The sequence below is a fragment of the Larimichthys crocea genome, chromosome I (assembly GCF_000972845.2).
Source record: "Larimichthys crocea isolate SSNF chromosome I, L_crocea_2.0, whole genome shotgun sequence".
Classification (NCBI taxonomy): Eukaryota; Metazoa; Chordata; class Actinopteri; family Sciaenidae; genus Larimichthys; species Larimichthys crocea.
This window is the reverse complement of record NC_040011.1, coordinates 33,638,391-33,661,703: the sequence shown is the minus strand read 5'-3', so window position 1 is coordinate 33,661,703 and position 23,313 is coordinate 33,638,391. Positions and strand designations below refer to the sequence as shown.

At 39.1% G+C, this 23,313-nt stretch overlaps 1 protein-coding gene across 2 annotated transcripts in view; it reads right to left on the bottom strand.

Annotated features, from left to right (window-relative positions):
- Positions 1-1,429: 1,429 nt before the first annotated feature.
- Positions 1,430-23,313, bottom strand: part of sorcs3a (sortilin related VPS10 domain containing receptor 3a) — a 218,335-nt gene continuing 196,451 nt past the window's right edge. Inside the window, exons 20-27 of one of the 2 annotated variants that reach the window (XM_019279262.2) lie at positions 23,052-23,185; positions 21,633-21,756; positions 21,024-21,136; positions 12,514-12,645; positions 12,312-12,411; positions 8,736-8,841; positions 7,770-7,930; positions 1,430-5,528 (exon numbers count right to left, since the gene is read on the bottom strand). In XM_019279262.2, coding sequence (XP_019134807.1) covers positions 5,470-5,528; positions 7,770-7,930; positions 8,736-8,841; positions 12,312-12,411; positions 12,514-12,645; positions 21,024-21,136; positions 21,633-21,756; positions 23,052-23,185 — 929 coding nt within the window. In that variant the 3' untranslated portion in view covers positions 1,430-5,469. The remainder of the gene's footprint in view (positions 5,529-7,769; positions 7,931-8,735; positions 8,842-12,311; positions 12,412-12,513; positions 12,646-21,023; positions 21,137-21,632; positions 21,757-23,051; positions 23,186-23,313) is intronic. The other variant, XM_027285251.1, reaches the window with a different exon arrangement.

Genomic DNA, 23,313 nt, shown 5'->3' with positions numbered 1-23,313 from the left:
AACTTACCTTCCTTCTGATGATTCCTGAAAACAAATTCCAGAAATAAAAAAGAAAATCCCTGCATGGGGTTCTTACAACAATAGCTGATTCACAAGTGAAAGTGGTTGACTGCTGTGTACACACTTAGGCCCTGAATCTGCCTCTCAGTCTTCATCTCTATCTCACTCTTCACGCCATGTTTTTGTGTTTTGAGATTTCCGCTTAGTACAGATGTAATAAAGATGGTGAAGTCCCTGGGTACTGTGATTTCTCAACTAAAGTTGTGTTTTTATTCTGTGCTTTATTGTTGTATTTTGGTTAAAATATATAAATCCAACATGGATTTTATTTTTGTTGTTTTGAACATCGTTTCACTCTACAACTGTGGAGCTACTGGAACATAATAACAGGGCAGAAAGCAGACAGGTTGTAAACAAGCTAACTAAATTTAGCCAGGTTATCTAAAATACTTAATTTGAAAATGAACACAAACCGTTGGTAATAATTCCACACTGTTGAGGGAAACCTTGCATAGAAAACTATGGTAAAAGTTTAAGATCATTTAGGTGCTGTAGCCTTTGCTTCCTCTTATATAAAAGTTTGCCTGATAGTCGAGTTCTTGTATATTCTGACATCTTTTTGGCAACGTCACTACATTTCCAAATCTCAGTAAAATGTTGCTGTCAGCATTTGAAATGACATCCTAAGAATATAAGACCCAAATTGTAACAAACTGGAATGCAATATACATCAGTGATGAATGTGTTCACCTTTGTGTAAAACAACAACAAAACGAGCACCTGATGGATTAAGATGAACAATTTATAAGTTGCCTTCTTTGGACTCAACTGTGAAGTTCTTTTTTACAAGTGATTGTCAGTGTCAACAATGACAGGGGTCATACTAATATCACTTGGTGTATTGACAAAAACGGTTTGTGGTTTCATCCTATACAGCAAAATGTCTAGATTTGGAGAGTGTGCAAATGTACATAAACTGGATGTATATAGCAGGAAACTACACACATTCTTTTTATGTTGTTGAATTACTGTACTGTCTTTGTTTGACATGTGAGAGCTGGTACCTTCGCATGGTGTTCTGGTTTCACCTAATAGTCTATAGCAGCGCCGGTCCTGGCCACATTTGCGCCCTGGGCGAACACCCCCCCCCCGAGGCGAACATTTTCCCGTGCGCCCTCACGGCCGCCAGTGCGCCCCTGGATGCGCCGTGCGCCCCTGGATGCGTGCGCCCACATCGGTCTGTCCGACGCCCCCCTCTGCCTTGTCAACACCCCGCTCCCGGGGTGCCCGCTCCGCTAACTTAATGAGCGGTATCGAAAAATTACCGAGGTTTTTTGCTTTTTCGGGCGTTCGTGCGCCCCCCACGGAGAATGCGCCCTGGGCGGCCGCCCACATTGCCCATAGCTAGGACCGGCCCTGGTCTATAGATTAGAGGAGCAGGAAGCTAACCTAACCTCTTTGCTTTTGTACTCCAGATTGAAACTGGTACATTGAGCCATCAGGCGAGCAGTGCAATTTTCAGAGAACATCATCTTCTTTGCACCCTTCACTTCACAGGAAGTTCATTACTCAGAAAACAAATGCATGATGTACAAAAATACATTTATTTGAAACAATTTCAAAATGACAGTTTCTTTACCGTAGAAATATCGAAATAAAGATGAAACAGAACATTACTGATGATGCATGCATTGTAGATTTTTGTGCACTGAAGAACATTACAATGCGTTTGCCTTCTGAAATATTATGAAAGCAGGAATCTCTTTCATTTTTCAAGTATGGCACCCACCCCCAACCCAGAGATCTCACAGATATAATGTGGCATTTAAGATATCAGAAGAGACAACAATTTCCAGTGATCAGAGTAATGATTGAATGAACAATGAGGAAATAAACACCAGCATGAGTCTCTTCTACTGGTAACAGTTCCAGTATGTCTGCGCTAATACAAAGCACATCTTTAGTAACTATTCTTTACTTTCTTGACAGACTTTAATGGGATTCCTAATTCTTACCCAGCAACAGATGCAACAAAGCATTACAGCACGATTATGAAGCAGTGTGGTTGTCATACATTCTTCACTAAATCAGAGTCCAAGAGGAAATACAAATACAACAAAAGTATGATTTTGTAGCGTTGAATTGTTTCTGTTTTGCTAATATGAATCAGAACAAAGTGACACTATCTAAGCTCCCGCCCAAACACAATGCAGCCGAGCGAACAACCCAGTGAATACAGCAAAACTATGAAACAATCTTTGTTCAGCGTGTATTTCATCTGCAGAAACAAGACTCATCTTGGCTGTTTGATTTGAGATGAGCAACTTCTGTCTAGGTAATGCATATATGATGTGTGCAGTGTTCCCCTGCCCCTCTTGCCTCTCCTCCTGCAAGTGCTGTCTACTTAAGTTGAGCATTATGGGGATTGCTCCACATGGGGGATCTTCTGCTCAGCTGTGCAGCTTTCTAGTGTCTAGTGTCATGCTGGATACCAGGAAGCCAACAAGAGTTAACCCGAGGACTCTGCTTTTGTAGGCATGGAGAACACAGCCTTGGTGGAGGGTTGTATGCTGGGACGACGCTACTCCCTCATTTCAAACTAAAGGCAAAGCAGTGAGTCAAGTGTTTCGGTTGACATGCACACAGCTTGACTGTAATGTATCTGCTCTGTTTGTACACTGTTAGATGTTTACACAAATTGTTCCAGACGTCATGTTTGGAGACATTATTCTGCTTTTGTCAGATGATATTTGTGAGACTATTTTCGCCGTAAAGACTGACTGTGGCAGAAGGAGCAGAGTGGGCAAATAATCATGGCGCTCTGTAACAACTGACAAGTATAAAACACTCCTCAAGCTGCATGGAGCAGACACCCCAAAACCCTGAGCAAAGCACCAAGTAAGAAACACTGCACCAAAGGGGCAAGTTACTGTTATGTCCATTTATGAACATAAAAATAGGATTTGATCATAAAGACCTTTTGATATTCAATGGGACAGCCTCTAAAATACCTATATTCTCTAGACTTACTTAGAGATGGGTCTTGATAGCATTAGGTGTAAACATGTGTAGTAAGTAAGTACATTCATAGACAAATATTTAATTTAGATCTGTAACCACTCATCTGTTAGCTGAGAGGGCAGAAACACTGTTAGAGGGAGTCTGATTTGTGTTCATGACCAGAAAAAGAGACACACTGAAATAGTGGGTGTACCCTACTTTCCCTCCAGACTTTTTACAAGCTACTTGGTCCAAATACTAATCCTAATTGTTAATAACTAGCATAAAATATAGATATGATATGCATGCAAGTTCATCTGGTCGGTCGGATTACAGCAATGTTCTGTTTTACGTTACACAACGGTAAGAAAACTGACGGTCATCATTCCATGTACATTTGGTTATCTACTCTATTAGTGTTATTAACAGAAATACAGGACATACTATTTTGTGAAAAGTGAAAAGTTTTCATTGCTTTAAGGGTCCCTGTAACTGATTATATTAATAATAATAATAATATTAACAACAATAATAATAATAATAATAATAATAATAAAGTGTATACCGTGATATTTGATATTAACTTGAAAGGTTATCACTCCTTAAAGTGACTTGATGTGATCAGCCAGATGGCTGATGTTTCTTTACTCTCACAAACATTCATGTTCCCCTGAGGATGAACCTTTTTACCTTTCAAATTTTCCATCCTTTCATTTGTCCATGTACTTTGGTTTGTGGGTTTGTGTTCAAGTATCTAACTAATATAGTTATAATACATAACTAATGACGTTCCCATCAGCCTCAGCTGCTATTCATTTTGAGCTAATTAGTGCTAATCAGCAAATTTGTATGTGTCAACACGCTAAAATAAGATGAACACAGTTAACATTATACCGACTAAACATCAGGATTTCACATTGTCACTACAAGCATGTTAGCATGCTAGTGTTAGCATTTAGTTCAAAGAACTGTAGCCTCACAGAACTAGGAGTACAGACACTGGTTTGCAGAGAACTTATTAACATTTCGGCTATCAAGTTACTTCTTGAATTAACGTAATTAAGTTACAGCAGATTTAATCTGCAGCCTGGTGTTTGTCACTTCTACTGGTGAAAACCAGCTCAAGATTGGAGGTTAAAAGGTCACTTAAGTTTTTACAACTTATCCCGCAGGGAACATAAATGTCTGAACCAAACTGTGTGCATGTCATATCAATCCATCTAATAGTTGTAGAGATATTTTAATAGTGTTGACTGACATTGCCATCCATAGAGCCACGCTGCTGTCTGGCTACAATGTGGAATGAAGGATAAAAAGGTCTAAGCAAATTTGGCTATGAGCTATCAGAACCCAACTCTAGGCTTACTGCTATTTTAGAAGATGTACCCATGACTGATAAACATGTGAATTTGATCACTGGTAGCCACAATATAAGAACAATTCATAATACCTGATTCAGCTTTTGTTCTGAGGCCAAATCAGAACTGTCAGAGACGTTATCTCAGAGGCTGAATGTAATGCAGTGATGCCAGTGGCAAACAATGTTTGGTTCCAGTAGTTTCCAATGGTTTAAAGACTGTCATCTATGTAAAAATGACCTAATATCTATTGTATATGTGTAATGAAAATATAAATATATTGAACATGATCATGTTGATCCTTTTTCATTTCATTTCCAGGGAAATGGAGGGAAGTTAAATCTGTAATATACCGATACTGTTCTACCTGCATTAACAGATAAACCCTTTCTACTAGATACATATCGCCCGACGGGAACTGAAGGAAATGAGAGCAAAACAGAAGGCTGGGCAAAATCGACTGGGCTTTTTTTTGATGAACGATTAGAAAAGAACTATTTACAACACTTGCTTATCTACAACACAGAAATCGTGTCCTCAATAAGAACATGCACAAGTCAAGGACCTAAGCAAAACAAAGTTGATTTCTTTAAGTAATGTTTGACTTTTTAAACACACTTTCAAAAACAGACCATTGTCAGATCTTTTGTCGTCGCCATGGTACTCAGACTACGAGCATGTAGAAAGTAATAATATATACATTGAACAGAACAGATGATAATATTGTACATTTCAATAATATTCCCTGTTTGATTGAAGACTCAGACATTATAGTCTATATATAGGCAGAAATGATTTTCAAAGCAAACTCCTTAGGAAATTTATAGAACTTTTCATATGTTTTGACGAAAGATATTTCACTCTGCTAATGAATGTTGTTATGTAGCTTATACATCCACAAAACGGATAAGTTTTGCCAGTAATTACAATGATCTCATTGAGTAAATTGACATTTTGCTGCATGGATGTTGCTGAACGAGGCATCCGTGCAAGTCTGTATAAATGAGGTCCCTTAGAAAACTATTAACATCAGTTGTGTTGAGAATTACAAAACAGAAAAAGAGAACCCCCGACATTGTAATACTTTGCTCTGTACATAAACTCTCCGGCTTTACACGCTAGTACAGTTTGGAATCTCCCTTGTGCTCTCGCAGGCATTTCCAACTCCCCCTGAGCAGAAAGAAATTAAACAAAGGAAGAAAAAACAAGCCAAGAACAAAGATAGTTAGTTAGGCGTCAGTGCTTTAATGGCTGTAAAACAAAATGCTTCTTTGACATTGACACCTCGTGTTAATTACTGAAATTTCAATGTGCTGTTTTATCAAAGCCTCTGAAGCTGTTAAATAGCATGGAAATGACCCATCATGAAAATGTGACTTTTTATCATCGTACCCATAGTTTAAATTTAAGCCTTGAAATGTGTTACTTCTTCGTACGTTACTGAGAGACAAGAGACAAGCCGTGAATATACAGCTCCATTGAGCCGTCCGCTGATTCATATCATGCTCTACAGAGCACAACAATCAACGCACAAATTAAAGGAGGACTGCACTGATTTTACACATAAAGCTCCATGTATTGCTCGAGAGTATAATGTAGCCTGTGAAACCAATGTTCAAGGTTCTGTCACCTATTTTCTTTATCTTCTTGTAAATTAAAAAGTCAAAGTGACATCGTTGTTGTCTCGGCCTGCATTTGGACACTACATATATGTAATCGAGACCCCACACTGGCGAACTGAAGGTGTTGAATTTGAAAGCCGTTGGCATTTACCAGGCATATGGACAAAAGATGAGGAAGATTGATATATCTGCATCTTTTGTACTAATTTTGACCATTTCTTTTTAAATCTATCACTATCACTTCTAGATCTCTGGAGTATCCCTTTAATGTAATATGCCCTCTAGGGATAAAAGCAATTATTATGTTCAATACAGAATGGTTTTCTTGATTAATTAACTAAACACTAATTGTTCCATATAATGTCCGAAAATATTGGAAGAATGCACATAATACATGCTTTCCAAGTTGACGTATTCAAAGATAAAAGTTTGTTTTGTTTGATCAATTAGGTGAAGAAAATTGGAAAATCATCAAAGTTTTGAAGGATAAATTCAGAGAATGTTTGCCTTTCAAACATACTTCACTGACTGTTCAACTAACCGACTGACTGATCATTTCAGCTCCTCTGCATTCCCTCCCTGTCTGAATATCTGCTGTTAAAGGTGCCTCATGGAGTTTTCTAGTGAACAAACTTTGCTGCATAACTCCGTTTCCGACTCAAACTGTTGAGCAGTGGAATGGCGTTAAACCAGGCAAGAATATTTATTATGTTTGCACTCAGAATACAAACAAAATGGGGACCCACTCATGAAAACATTGCTCCATTAAAAACTCCATGGGGTACCTTTAAATTTGAAGGAAAATAACAGAAATCTACCATTTGTTGCCCCCTGGCTGTCTTTTTCTCATCTTCTGCCACTTTGAAATCCTGTCATTTGTCTACAGACTTGAACAAACCAATCTGTTAAAGCCATTACATGATTCTTTCTATTCTTCTCATGTGTTTTTATATAGTTTTATGACTATAGAATGATTGAAATTACAAGTTGGGTTGCAGTACATCTCAGTATGGCACTAGGAGCCACAACCATCATCAAGATAAGCTCCTATATGATTTTTAGAAATCTACTCTGTGGAGGATTTTTCGGTTGCATGCGAAAGATAGCATTGCACAATGAGCTGAATAAAAATTTTCAGCTGGAATTAATGCAGAATACTGATGGCCTTAGTTCTAGAGGGTGTCCACTGCAGTGTAAAACTCTACCGTTCTGAAGACTGAGCAGTGTTCAGCACATGAACTTTTGACAGCCTGCTGTTTTTTGTTTTTTTTCTGGAGAGAAATATTCTTTTAAAATGAGTCATATTGTGACAAAATAGTCAAGTGATTAAGTGTGCTGCCTCTGCGCTCGTGTGGCCTCTCCAATCCTGAGGCCGCATGCTTAAAACATGTTGGTTTTATTAATCATTCATTGTTCTCTGTACTGCAAGCCTCGCTGGAATCTATTCTTTACTATGTTAAAACCCTTGCAGGACTGTCTCCACTCTGCGGCACCCTCTGCTTTCTTCTCTTCTGAATAATTAAAAATGCTAAAAAGGAGATTAAGTTCCCAATTCTGTGTTTAAAAAATAATTCAAATTCAATAGCTAAAGCACGCCCGAGGGGGGTTTAATCTGCACACATTTATTCTGTGTATTAGCATGTTGATTTTTACTCCGAAACCAAAGAACCAAATCCTGCCTCGGATCAAAATCCCCTTTTCTGCAATTCACAGTAATGTAAGCAAATAAATAGTTTGACTGTCTCACACTGTGCATCGCTCAACCATGACACAACATTTCTTCACTTACTTTTGACCCTGGCATCCAGTTCCTTCTCCATGAGTTCTTTGGATGTGGAGAACTCACTCAGAGTGATTTTAGGCGTGCTGTCGCCCTGGCCCACTGAACCGATCATCTCTTGCTCTTTTTCCTGGTTCACCTCGGCGTATATGTTGATCCAAGGTATTTTTCTAACAGTTTGCAAGAGAAGAGATTGACAAATGAGCCCCAGAACGATGTTAGAAGATCTTGCAGCAACATTTTTTGGTTAAAACTTTGTTCCCTCTTAGAGTGAAAGCCAAATATCTTGAGTCATTATTTTCACAGCTCTGACAGGAAGAACTTTGAGATTCTCGACTAACCTCAAACAAATTAGTTTCTTACTGCTGTGGGATACTTCTAAAGTTATCTTAACTATAATTATACCTCAGTAACTAATTTACAGGCAAATTACAGCAACATTGGTATAATTTCCCATCTGCATTTATAACACATAATATACATCTTTATTTAGTCACTATCCAATTTATTTCCAATTACTATTCATTTTGGTTATTAATTGTTTTGTCAACTGTGAGATTTCTTGAAAAATGCATCCTCTTTAGACTAATGGGAAAAATTTCATATCCATAATTAATGACAGCTTTTCCATTTCCCTCCGACTTTTCAAGAGAATCATTTTGAGTATGAATAATTTATTCAGCAAATAACAGCCGAGGCACAGCAACCGCATATTAAACCGTTTAATGGTCGTTTTCTCTGCGTTTCTCCACTGATTGCTGCGTGTGCCTCATCCATTGCAATCGTGCTAGAAGGATTTACAATCTCTAGGGGGACTTGTCAAATGAAATTTCCAAACAGACTATGATTGATCGGTCCAGACTATGCTCATCTGGTATCATCAATAATGGATAATATGGTAATAGATATATACTGGGGGTGCTATGTGATGGTGTTGTATGTGCGGCAGGTGGAAGTAATCACAGAGATGCGTACCTCTTGAATTTGTAGATGAGGAACACTGCTAGGCCTAGGAACACCACTGATAGGAGCATTAGCATGGCTGAGCTGCTGTGTCTGGGGTTGGAGTCCACCAAAGGTGCTGTGGGAGCAGGAGAGAGGACAGGAATGTTTTTTACCTCTTTGTTTGTTCGGTCTGAACTTTTACATCAACCTAAGACCAGACAAGACATTTGGGTAAAGTTAACTGTTCCTTGGGTGGTATCAGAAACAAGTTGTAAGCACATATCAATGACACGTCATCACCTTTTAAGCAAACAGTTGCTTATTTACACATCCAGCAGCAGTTATTGAGCAACAATATGATTAACTGGGTCTTGTGTTTGTGTTCACCTAATTAGGTAAAATATTGACTCTTTTAGCTCTGTTTTTGGTCTCTACAACTCCTGAGGGTCTCTTTGGCTGCTTACTACTCCACTTTGTTTACCAGCTAGTCGCCAACAGTGTCAGTTCATTGTTTGGTGCTCAGCAGGCAGATTTTTTCAATTAAAACAGCTGCCTGGTGCAGCTGAAAACAATGTGAGTGAACCAAATGGCTGTTTGTGGGCTGCACAACTAAACAATGAGATGGAACTAAGTATACAGCTCTGTGAAGTGATAATTCTGTCATGTGATACTGCATAACAATAAAAAATAAAATAAAATAAAATAATCAAATATAGCCTTCTATATTGCCATTTGATATGTTGTTTTAGGCAGTGTAGAATTTGGCTACATGCTATAAACTAAAACAATAAGAAAGCTCCTATCCTCTTTAACTTCTAACCTCCTCCCTCTTCCAAGTGCTAAGGAGAAACTGGCCAGTATTTAGTTTGTCCACTCTGGGCACATGGCATTAACATTGAACGCAGAAGCTGGTCCAAGCATGTTTATCCTTAAGGCATAACAAACTCATTAAATGCATGCACTGAATGCACTAAAACAAAATATGTATATAATATGCATTGTTTACTTCCTTAGTTGCTAGTTTACAGTCATTTTCGTTATCGTTGTGGGTGCTTCTTAACTGTGTGTTACTGCCACCTACTGGTGATTAGCAGAGCAGGACAGAAATGTGTAACAATAAATACATTGCTCTGTTGTGCTACTAGTGGTCAAACTCTACAGAGCATCTTTAATCTGGATTACTCTTTATGATCCATGTCTGTAAAACTGAATGGAATCTAGTGGTGAAGTTGTAGAATGCAACCAACTTAACACCCCTCACCTCACCCTCTCATTTCATGGATACAGAGGAAAGTGGCTGACAGTGGCTGTGAAACTAGTGATTAACACAAAAAGTAAGTAGTTGGTTTGTCTGTTCTGGGCTACTGTAGAAGCTAGGATAATTAACTTTTCATGGGGATTAACAGGAATTTATGGGAATAAACTGGGAATTTACAAAATTGAAGGTTGACCCGTAACAGGGAACTTAAATATAGTTGGGGAAAATATATTTGAGCATAATCTTGACTAAAACAACCAGATTTCATGTAAGTACACTTGAATATCTTATTGCTCAATCACAACCACATAGCAAACTGCGTACTGCAGGCCTATTGAGTCCAGAGCACAAGAGGATTGAAGCCACACGTTTGATCTCGTGGACTACACAATATTGTTCAATTAAAAAAAAAAAAAAAATCAAATAAAACTGTTGAAATGTTTTTTTTTAATTATTATTATTATGCATGAATGTCTGCCTATGGCAAAACAAAATGTTTCTACTTATGTTTGATTATGATACAGTTTGTTTAAATTACCCCCAATTTCCAGTTAATTCCCATAATTTGACATTAATTCCCATAAATTGGCATAATTTCCATGGAGTTTCTGATTTGGAATATTTCCAAAATTCCAGAGCTTACAGTAACTTCCCATGGATGTTTGCCAAGAATTTACCAGAAACTTTCCGCCCCTTTGCAACCCTAATAGAAACACTTTGATTTTAACATGGCTGACTCTGTGGAAGAGGACTCTCTCCCTCTGTAGATATAAAGGCTCGTTCTAAGGTAATATAAGCATCACCATTCTTATTTTCAGGACATTATACACTAATGGAATATTATATTTCATTTCTGTCAATAGATCCCCTTAAATGTTACACACTGGACATTTAAGAATATGTACTCTATATATACACATGCTATACATCCTATAAGTGCTTAGGCAGTTTAGCCAAAGAATGGACACTGTGTTTTCTATCAACATACACATTGCAATCTTTCTCATTTTCCTAACTGACTGCACATCAAAAGCTCTGCTTCTGAAAACCATGTTCATTCACCAGTAAATGAATTCTACTACTGATTATAAGTAGTGTATACACACGACAATGTGCATCATGAGATGATGCTCTTTCTTTTAATTTCTGAAATGTCATAAGTTATGGTAGCGTGAAATTGCTGTTTCTTTTGCCGATCAAAGAAGGTGACAGCAGCAGGTAATCCGTACACGTCTTTCACATGGTTAAATGCTCTTACATTACAGACAAGAACCCAAGCAAACATGTACTCACTGTGATTAATGTCACAGTACATGGTTTTGCTCATAAGGCGTCCACCTTAGATTCCTCTCATTATTTTGAAGAGTGCATTAATGTCTGTCATCGCGGTGAAATCACATCGCCTTTTCGAGTGTTACCACACTGCACTCGAGCCCTTCAGCTCAGAGACGGCGGCGCGTATCCTGCTGACCTTTCTCAAGCAGCTTGAAGGCTTTTTAGACCTTTTCTTGGAAGGTGAAATATAAAGAGGGATCCAGCTGGGTACACCTCCAATGTCACTGGAGTGCAGCACAGCACAGAACGTCACAGAGCAGCACATGCCAGCCTGTTAATACCTGGCACTTTGAGCTACAGACAACTCATGGCTGTGTGCCTCCAGAGACTGTGTGCCTAATGAAACCAGCCAAGCAATGAATACAATGTAAGATCTGTCCAGCAGTGGGACATGGGAGTTGTGGAGGGGGAGCAGGACCTAAACCAATAAAAAAAGAAGAATTTTCCAGAGCAGACACGTTATTTACAATCAACGTGCCTCCATGAATCCAGCATTGATTTGATACTTATAACAGCAATTTGTTTGTTGGCAGGACAGCAGTTTGGATTTTCTCGATTGTAAAACACACCTTGTCTTTTTTCCTGCAGCTAAGAACCGAACAGCGTTGTTGACTCTTCCAACAATCCTGAATTCTACTTCTGCCCTTAAATCCTACAGTGTTCCTTCTCAAGGACTAAATAATCAACATAATTATACTCAGTGTAACACTCATTTTGTGGTTGGATGGCTATAAAAGAAATAGAACAGATGTTCAGCTTTTGATGGCAGGCATAAAAGATCCCTCGTCTCAAGGAGCTCCACTTAAAATCACACCCCACCCGTACTCCCCTGTGTTCTTTTGCATGGAGGCGGACCGACAGGAATTTTAATTGGTGGACCAAACAAAAATTCTTGTTGTCAAAATGTCGTTATTACAGTTCTGTTTCTTGGCACTTCAAAATGAAAAAAAAAAGAAAATAATAGAAAAAACTTTATGGCAATATTGAAAGCAATGAGAGCAAATGTTCCTTACCCAGCGTCAACTGTGTGTTGTACACTATCACCCTTACACCAGGCTTGAGCTCGAACTCCACCAAATTTTGGTTCAGCGCGCTTACAATCACATCGGACACCTGTTAAACACACACAAGATGGCGTTTTTACATTTGAAGAGCAGTGGGTTTTTTTATGTACAGACCAATGTTTGACAAATTCATAGTCCCGGTCGTGCGTACCTGCTCTAGCTCCTCCTCGCTCTTTTTCCTGCCCTCTGATTGGTTCTTGTGAGGCAACAGGAAGAGCTCGGCAGCTGTTGGAACTCCGGGGAACACGGCTACCAAGAGCTGCTCCTCTGGGAAGTCAGACACCTGTGACGAAGCAGACGTGTGGTTTATTAGCTATCGTGCTGTGACAAGTGGTGATTACAAATAGGTTCATCAATGATGTGTATTGTTTTTTTTTACTTTTATAGAGAAAAGAGCTCAACACAGCAGGACATGAGGAGTGATGATAATGACGTCGCTGTATGGATTATGCTGTATGTTCCAGTGAGCGGTGTGAGTGTAGCGTCAAACTTAGGTTGACTGTATGAACTTTGCTTTCATCAGTGTGTGGTTGCTGTAGTCACTGCACCACTGCAACAAAACAGTAGTTAGCAACTTTGTATGTAACAACAGTAACCAGCTATGGATGAATATATGCATTATGGTAAGTCAAGGCTAGATTCGATGGCCTTTACATTAAAATGCAAGCGGTAGATCTATACCTGTTTAGGATTCAATATAATGTTCCATGAAAAGTTACTTTTAAATCTTAAGAAAGAACTTAATTGTGTACTCAAACTCACAGCCAAGATATAATTGCCACCCATGAGTCCCTGCTGGAGGCTAAGTGGTTATATACACTGAGCACTTAAGCTAGAACAGCAGCAACGGTTCAGCGGTTGTTGAGGGTCTTCAAGTAGCAGATTTTTTTCATTGTCTTCGTGAAGTTTTTGATGCCTTAATGTCACGCTTGTGTCACCACGTGTAATTGGAGTTTTCGTTTTTTCTAATTGAATATGGAATATGTTGTTAGTTGATGTTTAAAACGTATAAAAACGTATGTAATATTCAAACTATAGCAAAGGTTATTAGGGAAGAGATCTATTTTATGGTTTTATGTGAATATGATAGTGCAAAACTCAACTGTGTTAGCTAGAAGGTTGCCAACATTCTGTGGGAATGACTCCTGAATCGTCTTATTATACATCTCTGATAATTAGACAATCTCGTCCAAGTTTTTGACCTGACTTTTTGAAGATAAAAACACAGAATCACACAAAGTAAATACAGTATATCAATAAAATATAAATGAGAAGAATAGACATGAAATACTGGTTTTTCCAGTTTCTTACAGAGACTTAGCATTCACCAGTGTTTTCAGTAACTTTTCACCCCCACATGGAGTAACTGGTTTCCCTCACTCTATTGCTCTCGAGAAGCGAGAAGCAAGGGAAGTAGAGATGAAGACAGGGACAGAAAGAAAGGGTGAAACCCAAATAGAAGCAGAGTGAGAGATACAAAGAGACAGGGTGTTGAATGCATAATGACCTTTATGTCTAGTTGAGAAACGTAAGAGCTTCCTGCTATTTCAAGTAATTTCTTGGAAAAGAACAGAGAATAGTGCGTTAAGTTTTTCTTTAACATGTCAGACAGTGTTCATATTTTACAGATGAGCAACATGAGCACCTTTACTCTGAAACAGCCTCTGCAATCAGCAAAGCTGGATTATGAGATAATGAGACACATGTGCAGATATAATGCAGGGCAAACCTGCCGAGTGCCAGCTCTTTACTTGGGTGACAGTAAGAGTTGAGGACAGCTAAAAGGTAAATTAGGCCAGAGCTAGAGAATAGTGTTGCCTGTCATGGAGCCCAATAGATTTACAGTATGATGGTGGTGCCTGATCACCACTTTAGGTACTTTTTCAATCACTATCACTAAAGTAGGATAGCTTCAAATATAAGTTGTAAGAGAACATGAATAGCATCTCCAGTCATGGAAAGTACAGCAGTTTATAGCCCTCAGGCCAGGAGTGTGGAAAGTCGGGCACTGTTGGACTAACAGACCAGAGTTCAACAACTAATCGGTGGATTGGCATGAAATTTAGTACACACATTCTTGGTTCCCGTAGGATGATCCCTAATGACTTTAGTGATCTCCAGACTTTTTTGCAACGTGTTTGGTATAGATACACGTACCTCTCTTATTACTAAATTCCCGTCAGCTTCCTATTATTCTACATGTATCAATAAAAATAAAAAGAAGAATTATCTTGCCTTTACCCACAATCTTTATTATCAACAGTGCTTAATAAAGGACAGCTATCAATCACTGTCCAATCACAACTATGTACTTCCAATTTTGTGATTCTTTTCACTCAGATCAGATCAGGTCAACTTGATTCAAGTTACACTTTTTTGGTTTTCCATTGTCAAAGGTTGTAGATAATGGAGCCTGGAACTTTATTTTGAAACACCTTAATTGAGGAGGTGATTGCTGAGATAGTCGTCTCATCATCCGTGCTCTGATGTAGGATGTCTTCTGTGTTTCTGCATTCAACCTTTTCTGAAACAAAGTTTGTTTCCTTGCAGTGACAAACACCCATTCTTTTGGTATCCTAAATTGTTCCTGTGTTTGTGTTGCTAATAACATCAACTCCTGATCAAGACTCCCCTCCCACCCCAAGGAGAGATGAGTACAGCAAAGCTATGCCATGCAGTGGAGGCATACTAAGTGTTTTTGTTCTCTTATTCAATGACTTTAACAAACCATTTACCATTTGTGACTACATTTTTACATGGTTTATACATGGTTCTCACAAGACAGCAATGAATGGAAATGTTGAAATAACTGTGTATGAATGTCCGGACAGTCTTCAGGTATATACTTCAGGTATATAACTAGTTTATTTAAAAAAGCAAACGGTGAAACCAACCAATTTTGCGAATGTTTTCTGGCTTCACCTCAATTTCCAAGGTTGTCAAAAGCTTATTTTCCCTTTGATAAAAAAGGTGAACCCAAGTAAAATGTTTCTGTTTTAGTTTTTTAAGCTTTAGCTCTTAACTAGTTTATACAAGCAAGGAAGGCAGGGCCTGGCTGGTGATCACTCTTCATTTTAGAGCCTGTGATGTTTTTATGTTTTCTCAGTGGCCTGGGCAGACAATAAAGTGGGTATGGCCAAAGCACATCAATTATCAAGCACAGAAATCACTATTTGAGTATCAAAGCAGTGGACAAATGATAACCGTGGGCATGACTTGCAATGAGAGAAGGGCTGGCTGAAGGGAAGATAAAGTGAACAGAATGACAGAAGAGGCAATAGCCCCTGAAAAAAAAAAAATCAATACACTTTGACCATGTTTCTTCTCATTGCAATCAGTCATTAGTTTAAAAAGCTGGCCGGCTGCTTTGGAGTGCTCCCTTTTGATGCGCTGCAAATTTACTGCTGGATACAAAAGGCAGACCGTGATGGCCCAAAGACTCAAAGATGTAGACGAGGTTACCTGCTGCAGGGAAGCCTGGCTCAATTTGGTTTGATACAAAGATTTCACAGTGCAGTATTTTGCAAGTTTATTTGAATAAATAGCATTTGAAGAGGATCAGGTCTAGAGGCGCTCAGCAGAGAAATAAAACCATCTGCATGCAAACTGAAATCTATTATGCCTTTACAGTATTTTTGCATCCACAACTCGGTTTTATGTTCCAGTTTATGTCACATAAAAAAGACCTTTAAGAACTAATTATTATGGCAACTGTATATATTTAGACACCAGTTAATTTTGAATAATCCAGTGATGATCATCAATTTACTGTCAAAACATTTACAGCATGCTAGCCTTCTCCGTGAGACTATACTTAGGCATAGTGGTGCTTTGAGCTTAATGCTAGTGTCACCATGCTAACATGCTCACAATAGCACATTGGTATTTAGCAGGTAAAAGTTTGAGCTTGCTAACATATGCAAATTAATACTAGTGCTACCGTGTAGCATGTGTGTGTGTGTGTGTGTGTATATATATATATATATATATATATATATATAACCATGGTTAATTGGAAAATCTTCTGAGGACCTTGAATATCTTCAGCACATTTCATAGCAATCCATCAAAAAAGTTGCTGAGATATTTGACTCAAAAGTCGAAAATATCATCCTGAAATAATGGTAGGCTTCATCCTCTGGGTACCATGAATATATGTTTCAATTATCCTCATAATTTGAGCCATACTGAGAGCTTTGCTACAAAGATGTTGCATGTTTTAAGCTGACATGTTGCTCTCCCCTCCATCACTCATCACTTAAACTGATGCTAACGATAACCCCTGGCCTGTCCAAAACGGATCCTGATATAAACTGAAATCCAGCTTGTGTTTTACTTCCCGCGAGGGGGATCTCTCGAAACCCAATATGCATTCTAGTCATTTGAGAGTAAGTTAATTATCAACAGTACAACTGTTAAATTAAAACCAAGTGAAACGATGAAAATATCGCATTACTGTGCATGATTTGCCATGCATCAGTTGGATGAGAAAGTACTTTGGTGCCTTTGGGGAAGCAATAAGGAGATGATAGCTTGATAGCTTGCATTAACCTTCAAGGAAAGCTATGGGGGAGTATGAACATTGTAAACGCAGCAATGTTAAGGGAATATGAGAGGGAGGTGTCTGAAGATACGCAGAGTGGAATGAAATAACCTCCATTACGGAATGTGCATTCAGGACAGAAGAGGTGATGGCACTGAAATGAGCCTAGGTGAAGAGTGCAAAGTCATGACTTGAAAGATTCTGTAACGGGGTCTACGCGGCACGGCACCTCAGTTAAATGGACCTTGACTTTATTGCAAGTTGTTCCCTCTCTCATCTCCTGTTTTATTGTCTGGGAGTTGTTTACTATGTTGAAAAGCCATCAGTTCTGAACTGGCCTCTGTCTCAAGCAAGAGTTCTCAACCATAACAAAATAGAGGAAAAATAACCCCTCCTGTCACAGACCCAGACAATATGTTTGTCTGGAAATGAACTTTGTGTCATCAGCCTCATAAACAGAGCTACCTCCCTTCCATGTGGGTAGTAGCTGGTGTCAAACTCTAACAGGGTAATGTGAAGAGACAACTACAAACAAAAGTGACACATCAGCTGCAATTCATGAATGTAAGAAATAAAACAGATACTGGAACTATTTCTACCCACTGTTCAATTTGAACACTTCATTTCAAGGGAGACTCTGTGAAGACGTTTACATGGTGTAATCCCAGTGCTATGATTGCAGGTACAGGCCTGTGATGTGAATCAAATTTCTTGTTTTCTATAATTTTGAATCAATTCATGAATTCAAATTCTTGCACATTAGGGTTTCTCCTAACTAAATAAACTATGCCGGCATAACAAAAGAGTTCTGTGCTTTGAACAGTCAAGTGTAGGTGGTGATAGAGTAGAGGAGAAAAGTAGCAAAGTAGCAACTCAGAAGTTCCCGTTCAAGCTGAAAGCCAGCTGAATGGCAGCCGTCTTCCAGCCAAGTTCCAGCCAACTCCCAGCCAAGTTGCACTGAATGGAGTGACCCCCCTTCACCTGGGCGTGTCTATTTTTTACTTTAACAGGGTATGACCAGGAGATGGCACGTCTCTCACAGAACTTTTTTACAGTTGTTCTACCTGGAGATGACGTAGCTTACACACCTCATTAGCATTCTCATTGCTCAACCTTTTGTTTGCACTTAATGGGCTTTTCGTCTCCCAGTGTCACACAAATCACAGAGCGGAAAATGCAGCTGGTTTGACTACCGTATACTATACAGTAGCCTTGTGATTTGAGTGTGTTCATGAACAGGAGGATGACTCTTTTACTGTGTTTTCATTTAGTACGGGCTTACCTGGCCTAAACCATGCACTGCATACCTGCACAACAGCAAAAATCTTCCAAAAGACTGTTAATCACCCATAATACTTCCTCTTTGATGATGTATGAAAATACAGTAAATGAAAAAAAAACAAAAAACATAAATTGCAAAAAAACAAAACAAATGCAAACGGCCCTGCAAACACATAATGTAGCCTACACCAGCAGAGACCACCGATTGTACCAGACTGGAAAGCAACTGACAGATTTATTAGGTTATGTTATTATTCAGTAGTCATTATAAAGGAGGGTGAGTATTTATGGTGTTTATATCTAACATGTCACTGTTTACTAAATCAACAACATCTAGGCTATTCTGTGCTTACAGAATTACTGATGTCCAATGATGATGATTTCAATGCAGGGGATGAAGGCCGAAAATCCACAGTTTCCACACTTTTTACTCGATCTGAGTAAAAAGACAACCCGAAGTTTATCTGAAGCTCTTTGTGTTACTGTCACTGCACTGCAGCCCAGCAAGGAAAGGCTGTCCTGGACACAAAAGGTGCGGGAACACTGCAACATATTCGCTCAAGCCTAATATTAGATAAACTCTAGAATGGATTTTACACTGAATAAGGGCTCCAGATTTAGTCCCTTAGACTGAAATCATTGAGAAAATCTTTAAGGCTAGACAGAAGAGAGGAAAAATTATAGCAATCCATAACTCTATGAATGAATATGATGGTGGACACAAATGAGGTTTTTTTAAAAAGACAGACTTGTAAAAATGTGAACTCATCCTATAACCACACATTTAATTAACATGAATAATAAAGGCCTTAAAAGTAGATTTGAACTCTGTGCCCTCTACAAGTGATTTATGGTCCTTATTATTTTAGTTCATAAAGAGCTCTGTGCTGATTTGAAGGACTGCAAATGTTTGGTATTTCTGCATGCATGACTGTATGCACCAATAAAGTCCACAGTGACCCTGGAGCCTGCAGCCCTTACCTGCTTGGTAACCCACCCTTGTTTTTCCAGCCTGTTGTGAAGTGTACGAGCTAATGAGTCTTGATCAAATTCACTTAACAAATAAAGCAGAGAAAATGGAGTGTTTTTTGAGATGACAAAATAAAAGTGGCTTACTGCAGCGTTTTGAAACATGTTAAAGTCTTCTGCAGTGAAGTGAACAATGCAGCCCTGAGACAAATGTAACATACTGTCAAGCAAAAATAAAAACACGCAGATAAAACAGGTGGGAGTTCACCCAAAAAATCCTGGCACCAGTGCATGTACTCCAGCTCAAATCAGTGATTACAATAAGAGGCCCAATTAGAATCTAAATTTTAGGCACACAATTTCATCCACACAATAAAAGAGTTTAACTGTGACTGATTTGCCACTTTTCATGCCAATTTCTGTAATTAGTGAAGTACACAAGCCTTTAATAGCTTCAGGATGCATCAATAACACTGGTGATTAATGTAACAGTTAACTAAATGTACACTTTCAGTCGATTGAGTTCACACATAAACAAAACCAGCATGTCAACATGGTTTTTAATATTCTCATATTAAGATTATTTATTATTATATTCTAGATTATTTTTTTCTTTTTCAGAAAGATTATTCTTGAGCAGAATATTTTCTAATTAAACAGAATCAGAATGAAAAACTGAAAATCTCTTTTTTACTTTATATCAGAGGTCTGCAACATTTTTCAGAACAATGTATGTATTATTATAGAACTGGATACTGGACCCAATGATGGCGTTATTGAGTCCAAACCTTTCTAGCTCATGTGTTTATTTCCTGGTTAGGCAACATACATAACATGCACAGTTGTGTTTTCCCCTGCTCCTCGGCCCATAGACTTTCCACTGTGATGACATCACTGATTTTAAACAACTTTTCTTGGCTTGAGGAAAGTTTTTCAAATAAAAAACCTCCATGGATTGAGAATTCATAATACAAAGAGTCATTATTGACCTTGTTTGCCGCTGGAGATGTCCTGTCAACAGTTTTATAGATGTCTCTTTTATAATGGTGGCCTATGGAGGAGAATTTTTCACTGCAATAATGTGAGAAGCTAAAAATTGGAAGCAAGGCTGAAGGTGACGTGTCAAAGTTCTATAACACACCCATGTCGAGGACCCCCTGTTGAAGACTGAGACTTTAGAATACATCACTGTCCAGGAAAAAGGGAAATCAATCGTCTCAAGAGCATGGGCCTGAGTTTGGGTTATGCGGGTTATTCATGAGATCTTCTTCTCTCATTTAAATATTCCTCCAAAAAGTGCCCACCTGCAGCCGACACTCAATATGTTGGCAAGATGGCCAAGAGCCCAGCGCAACCAAATGCAGTACCGCAGTGAATGGGGAGATGAGTAGCACTTAATAATGAAGGGTGAGCTTCCCACACACTCTGAGAGCACTTGCACCCCTCCTACATTCAAGTATGCCAACACACACACACACACACACACACACACACACACAGGGATACTGTGACAGGTCTCATCACTTGCAGCTTCCTAACAAGCCCCCGTACTTGAAGTTCTGAGATCATTTTATTGGCGACTTTTGAAATTAAGGAAACAGCGCTCATGAAGCCGTCTTGGGAGAGAAGGAAAAGCAGAGGCGTCTTCACACCTCCCTGACGATGAATCACAGGGTGGCCCGAGGGCGTTCTCTTGCCGCACCAATGAGCCCAGAGTATTGAGAGCACCACAGGTAATAGGGGTATAGGAAGTAATTGAGGAACAGCAGGGTGAAAAAGAAAGTAGTGGATGAAGAGACAGAAAGGAAGACGGACAGAGGGATGGGAGGAAGAGAGTGGGAAGGACAAAGAAAATGAAAATCACTCACTTGGAGCAGAGCCTTCTTAATTACTCTCCCCACATCCTGTCTCCACTCGGGGATGTCGGGGTTGAACTCGTCCAGATTAGGGGAGAAAGATAAAAGTAGAGATTTGAAGAATTCTGTCGAGGAGAGTCGGGGGAGAATCAGCCATTAATTCACTCGGATCCGCGGGCATTATTCTCAGGGAGCTGTGCCAACTGTCATTTTGCTCAAGTTGAGTTTCAGGTAGTTAACACTTGATGAAAAGAAGAAGGTTTCTCATATCCCCTGCACTTCCCTTTGGCTAAATGTACCAGATGCACTTCTAGATAATTAGAAAATGTCACAGCTTTACGCCAACCTATCCACTGGTAATAAATCATTGCATTTTACAGATACTTGCTGCCAGATCACTTCATTTCAAATGAAGGCATATTCTTTAGAGGTTTAAACAGCAATGTGATATATTTTACTCAAGTAGGAGCAGCTTTATTTCAGAAACAATTTACAAATGGTGGATTCTGAATATGACAGCACACTAAAATGATGTGATATTAAGTATTGATTGCAAAATTAAAACAAAAAGCCAGTTTTGACTTTTTGATAGATGCTTTCGGGTAAAAAGTAAATACTGACCTTTAACTGCTATGGTCTTGGTATCCTGCAGTATGGTGTTGGCTGCAGCCACTTGGACAGTGATGGTGTGCATTCCTTCAGTGGGGAAGGTGTAAGAGATACTCCCATCCAGCGTTATCACCGGCTGCAAGCACAGAAGGTGCAGAGAAGGTGAGTATAAGGTGCTATGTAATCACACTTTTCAAGCATGTGGTACTACTCTTCTCCAGTCCACCATCACCAACTTGGATGGATATGGTTTGCATATCCAATAGTGATTATTAAAAATCATGGTTTGTTTGAGAGTAATATGGAATTTAGTTAGAGAAGAAGGTGTAATATGTCAACTGTAGATTTACTTTAAAATGAGTTTGGGTTTTGAAGACTCCACACAAAACCACTGCTGGTGCTAACTAACTAGTACTAGTGGTGGTACAGTGCTAACCATTTTTTATTCTCAACAATAATTAGATGGATTGCCACTAAATGATGTACAGACATCCACCTTAGGATAAACAGTAATAACTTTGGAACCTTTTTCGCTGCTCAGGAATATCCTGAGCACACTCACACATTGAGTGCCATCATCAGGTCAACATGTAAATGTGTCCAACACTTTTTGATTTATGACCAAATGCCCACCACAGTAAATGACATCCCTGTCCACCTCGGCAGCACTTTGTCTGCTGTTGATTACCAAATGTTGGCATGCTAACATACTAAACTAAGGTGATGGACATGTTCACCATTAGCATGCTAACATTTATCTAAATACAGAACTGTTATCTGGCTGCTGTTGCTGAGAGGGAGGGCAACCTGTGCTCTCATGGACATGAACGGCTGCAGGTTACGAAGGAGAAATAATACAGAGAGCTGAATTTGCTGCTAACCGACTTCTTTGAATTACACACCTCTTCGCGGGCAGAGAACAGACGGATCGATAAGGAGAAGAGGTGTGAGAGCTTTGAAGTCGGATTATCCAGCATGGGACAATAAACAATGGTTATGATACTACTTGCCATATTGATCACATCATGGTGCTAACTGTTTCCTCTATTTTAAGCTGCAACTCTAGCTGTGTGATGAGCCTGTACTAATTGGATAGCAGCAGCCTGTAGTGTGCAGGCTGGTAGCGGCCATGGGTCAACAGCTTTGAAAGCACCTTTGGTCTTGATAAAAGATGTATGAGTTAAATTAGGTCATCTTTCAAGTCACGTGGCACATGAGCCTGATGAAGTCAAGATACAAGGTCAAGACAAGGTTTGTTGACTAAAGCATGACACACTTGAGGCGAATTTTTTTTTCAAATCTTTCATTGAACTTTGCTTTTTACACACTCTACACTGTGTTTTCTCAAAGTTAGATCCACTTTTCAAGCACATAGTGCAAACTCCAGTATGAGGTGAAATGTATTAATAACTCTTGTCCTGGGAGAATTACCTCAGTATTGTTGCCTAGCCACCAGAAGTAAGTGACAGTACGTGAGTGGCTGGGTAAGACCACGGCTGTGATGTTCACCTCCTTGTTCCTTATGACCACGAAGGGGGTGAGAAGCTGGACATGCTCCACTGGACCTAAGAAAGCAAACAGCACAGGGGAGTTGATATCATGCATGGCTGCTCCTAATGAGGTACACTTGACTGTCCGTGTTTTTCATTCAATTAAGAAAAAAGCCTATTGGCAAGATCACAAATCCTAAGTA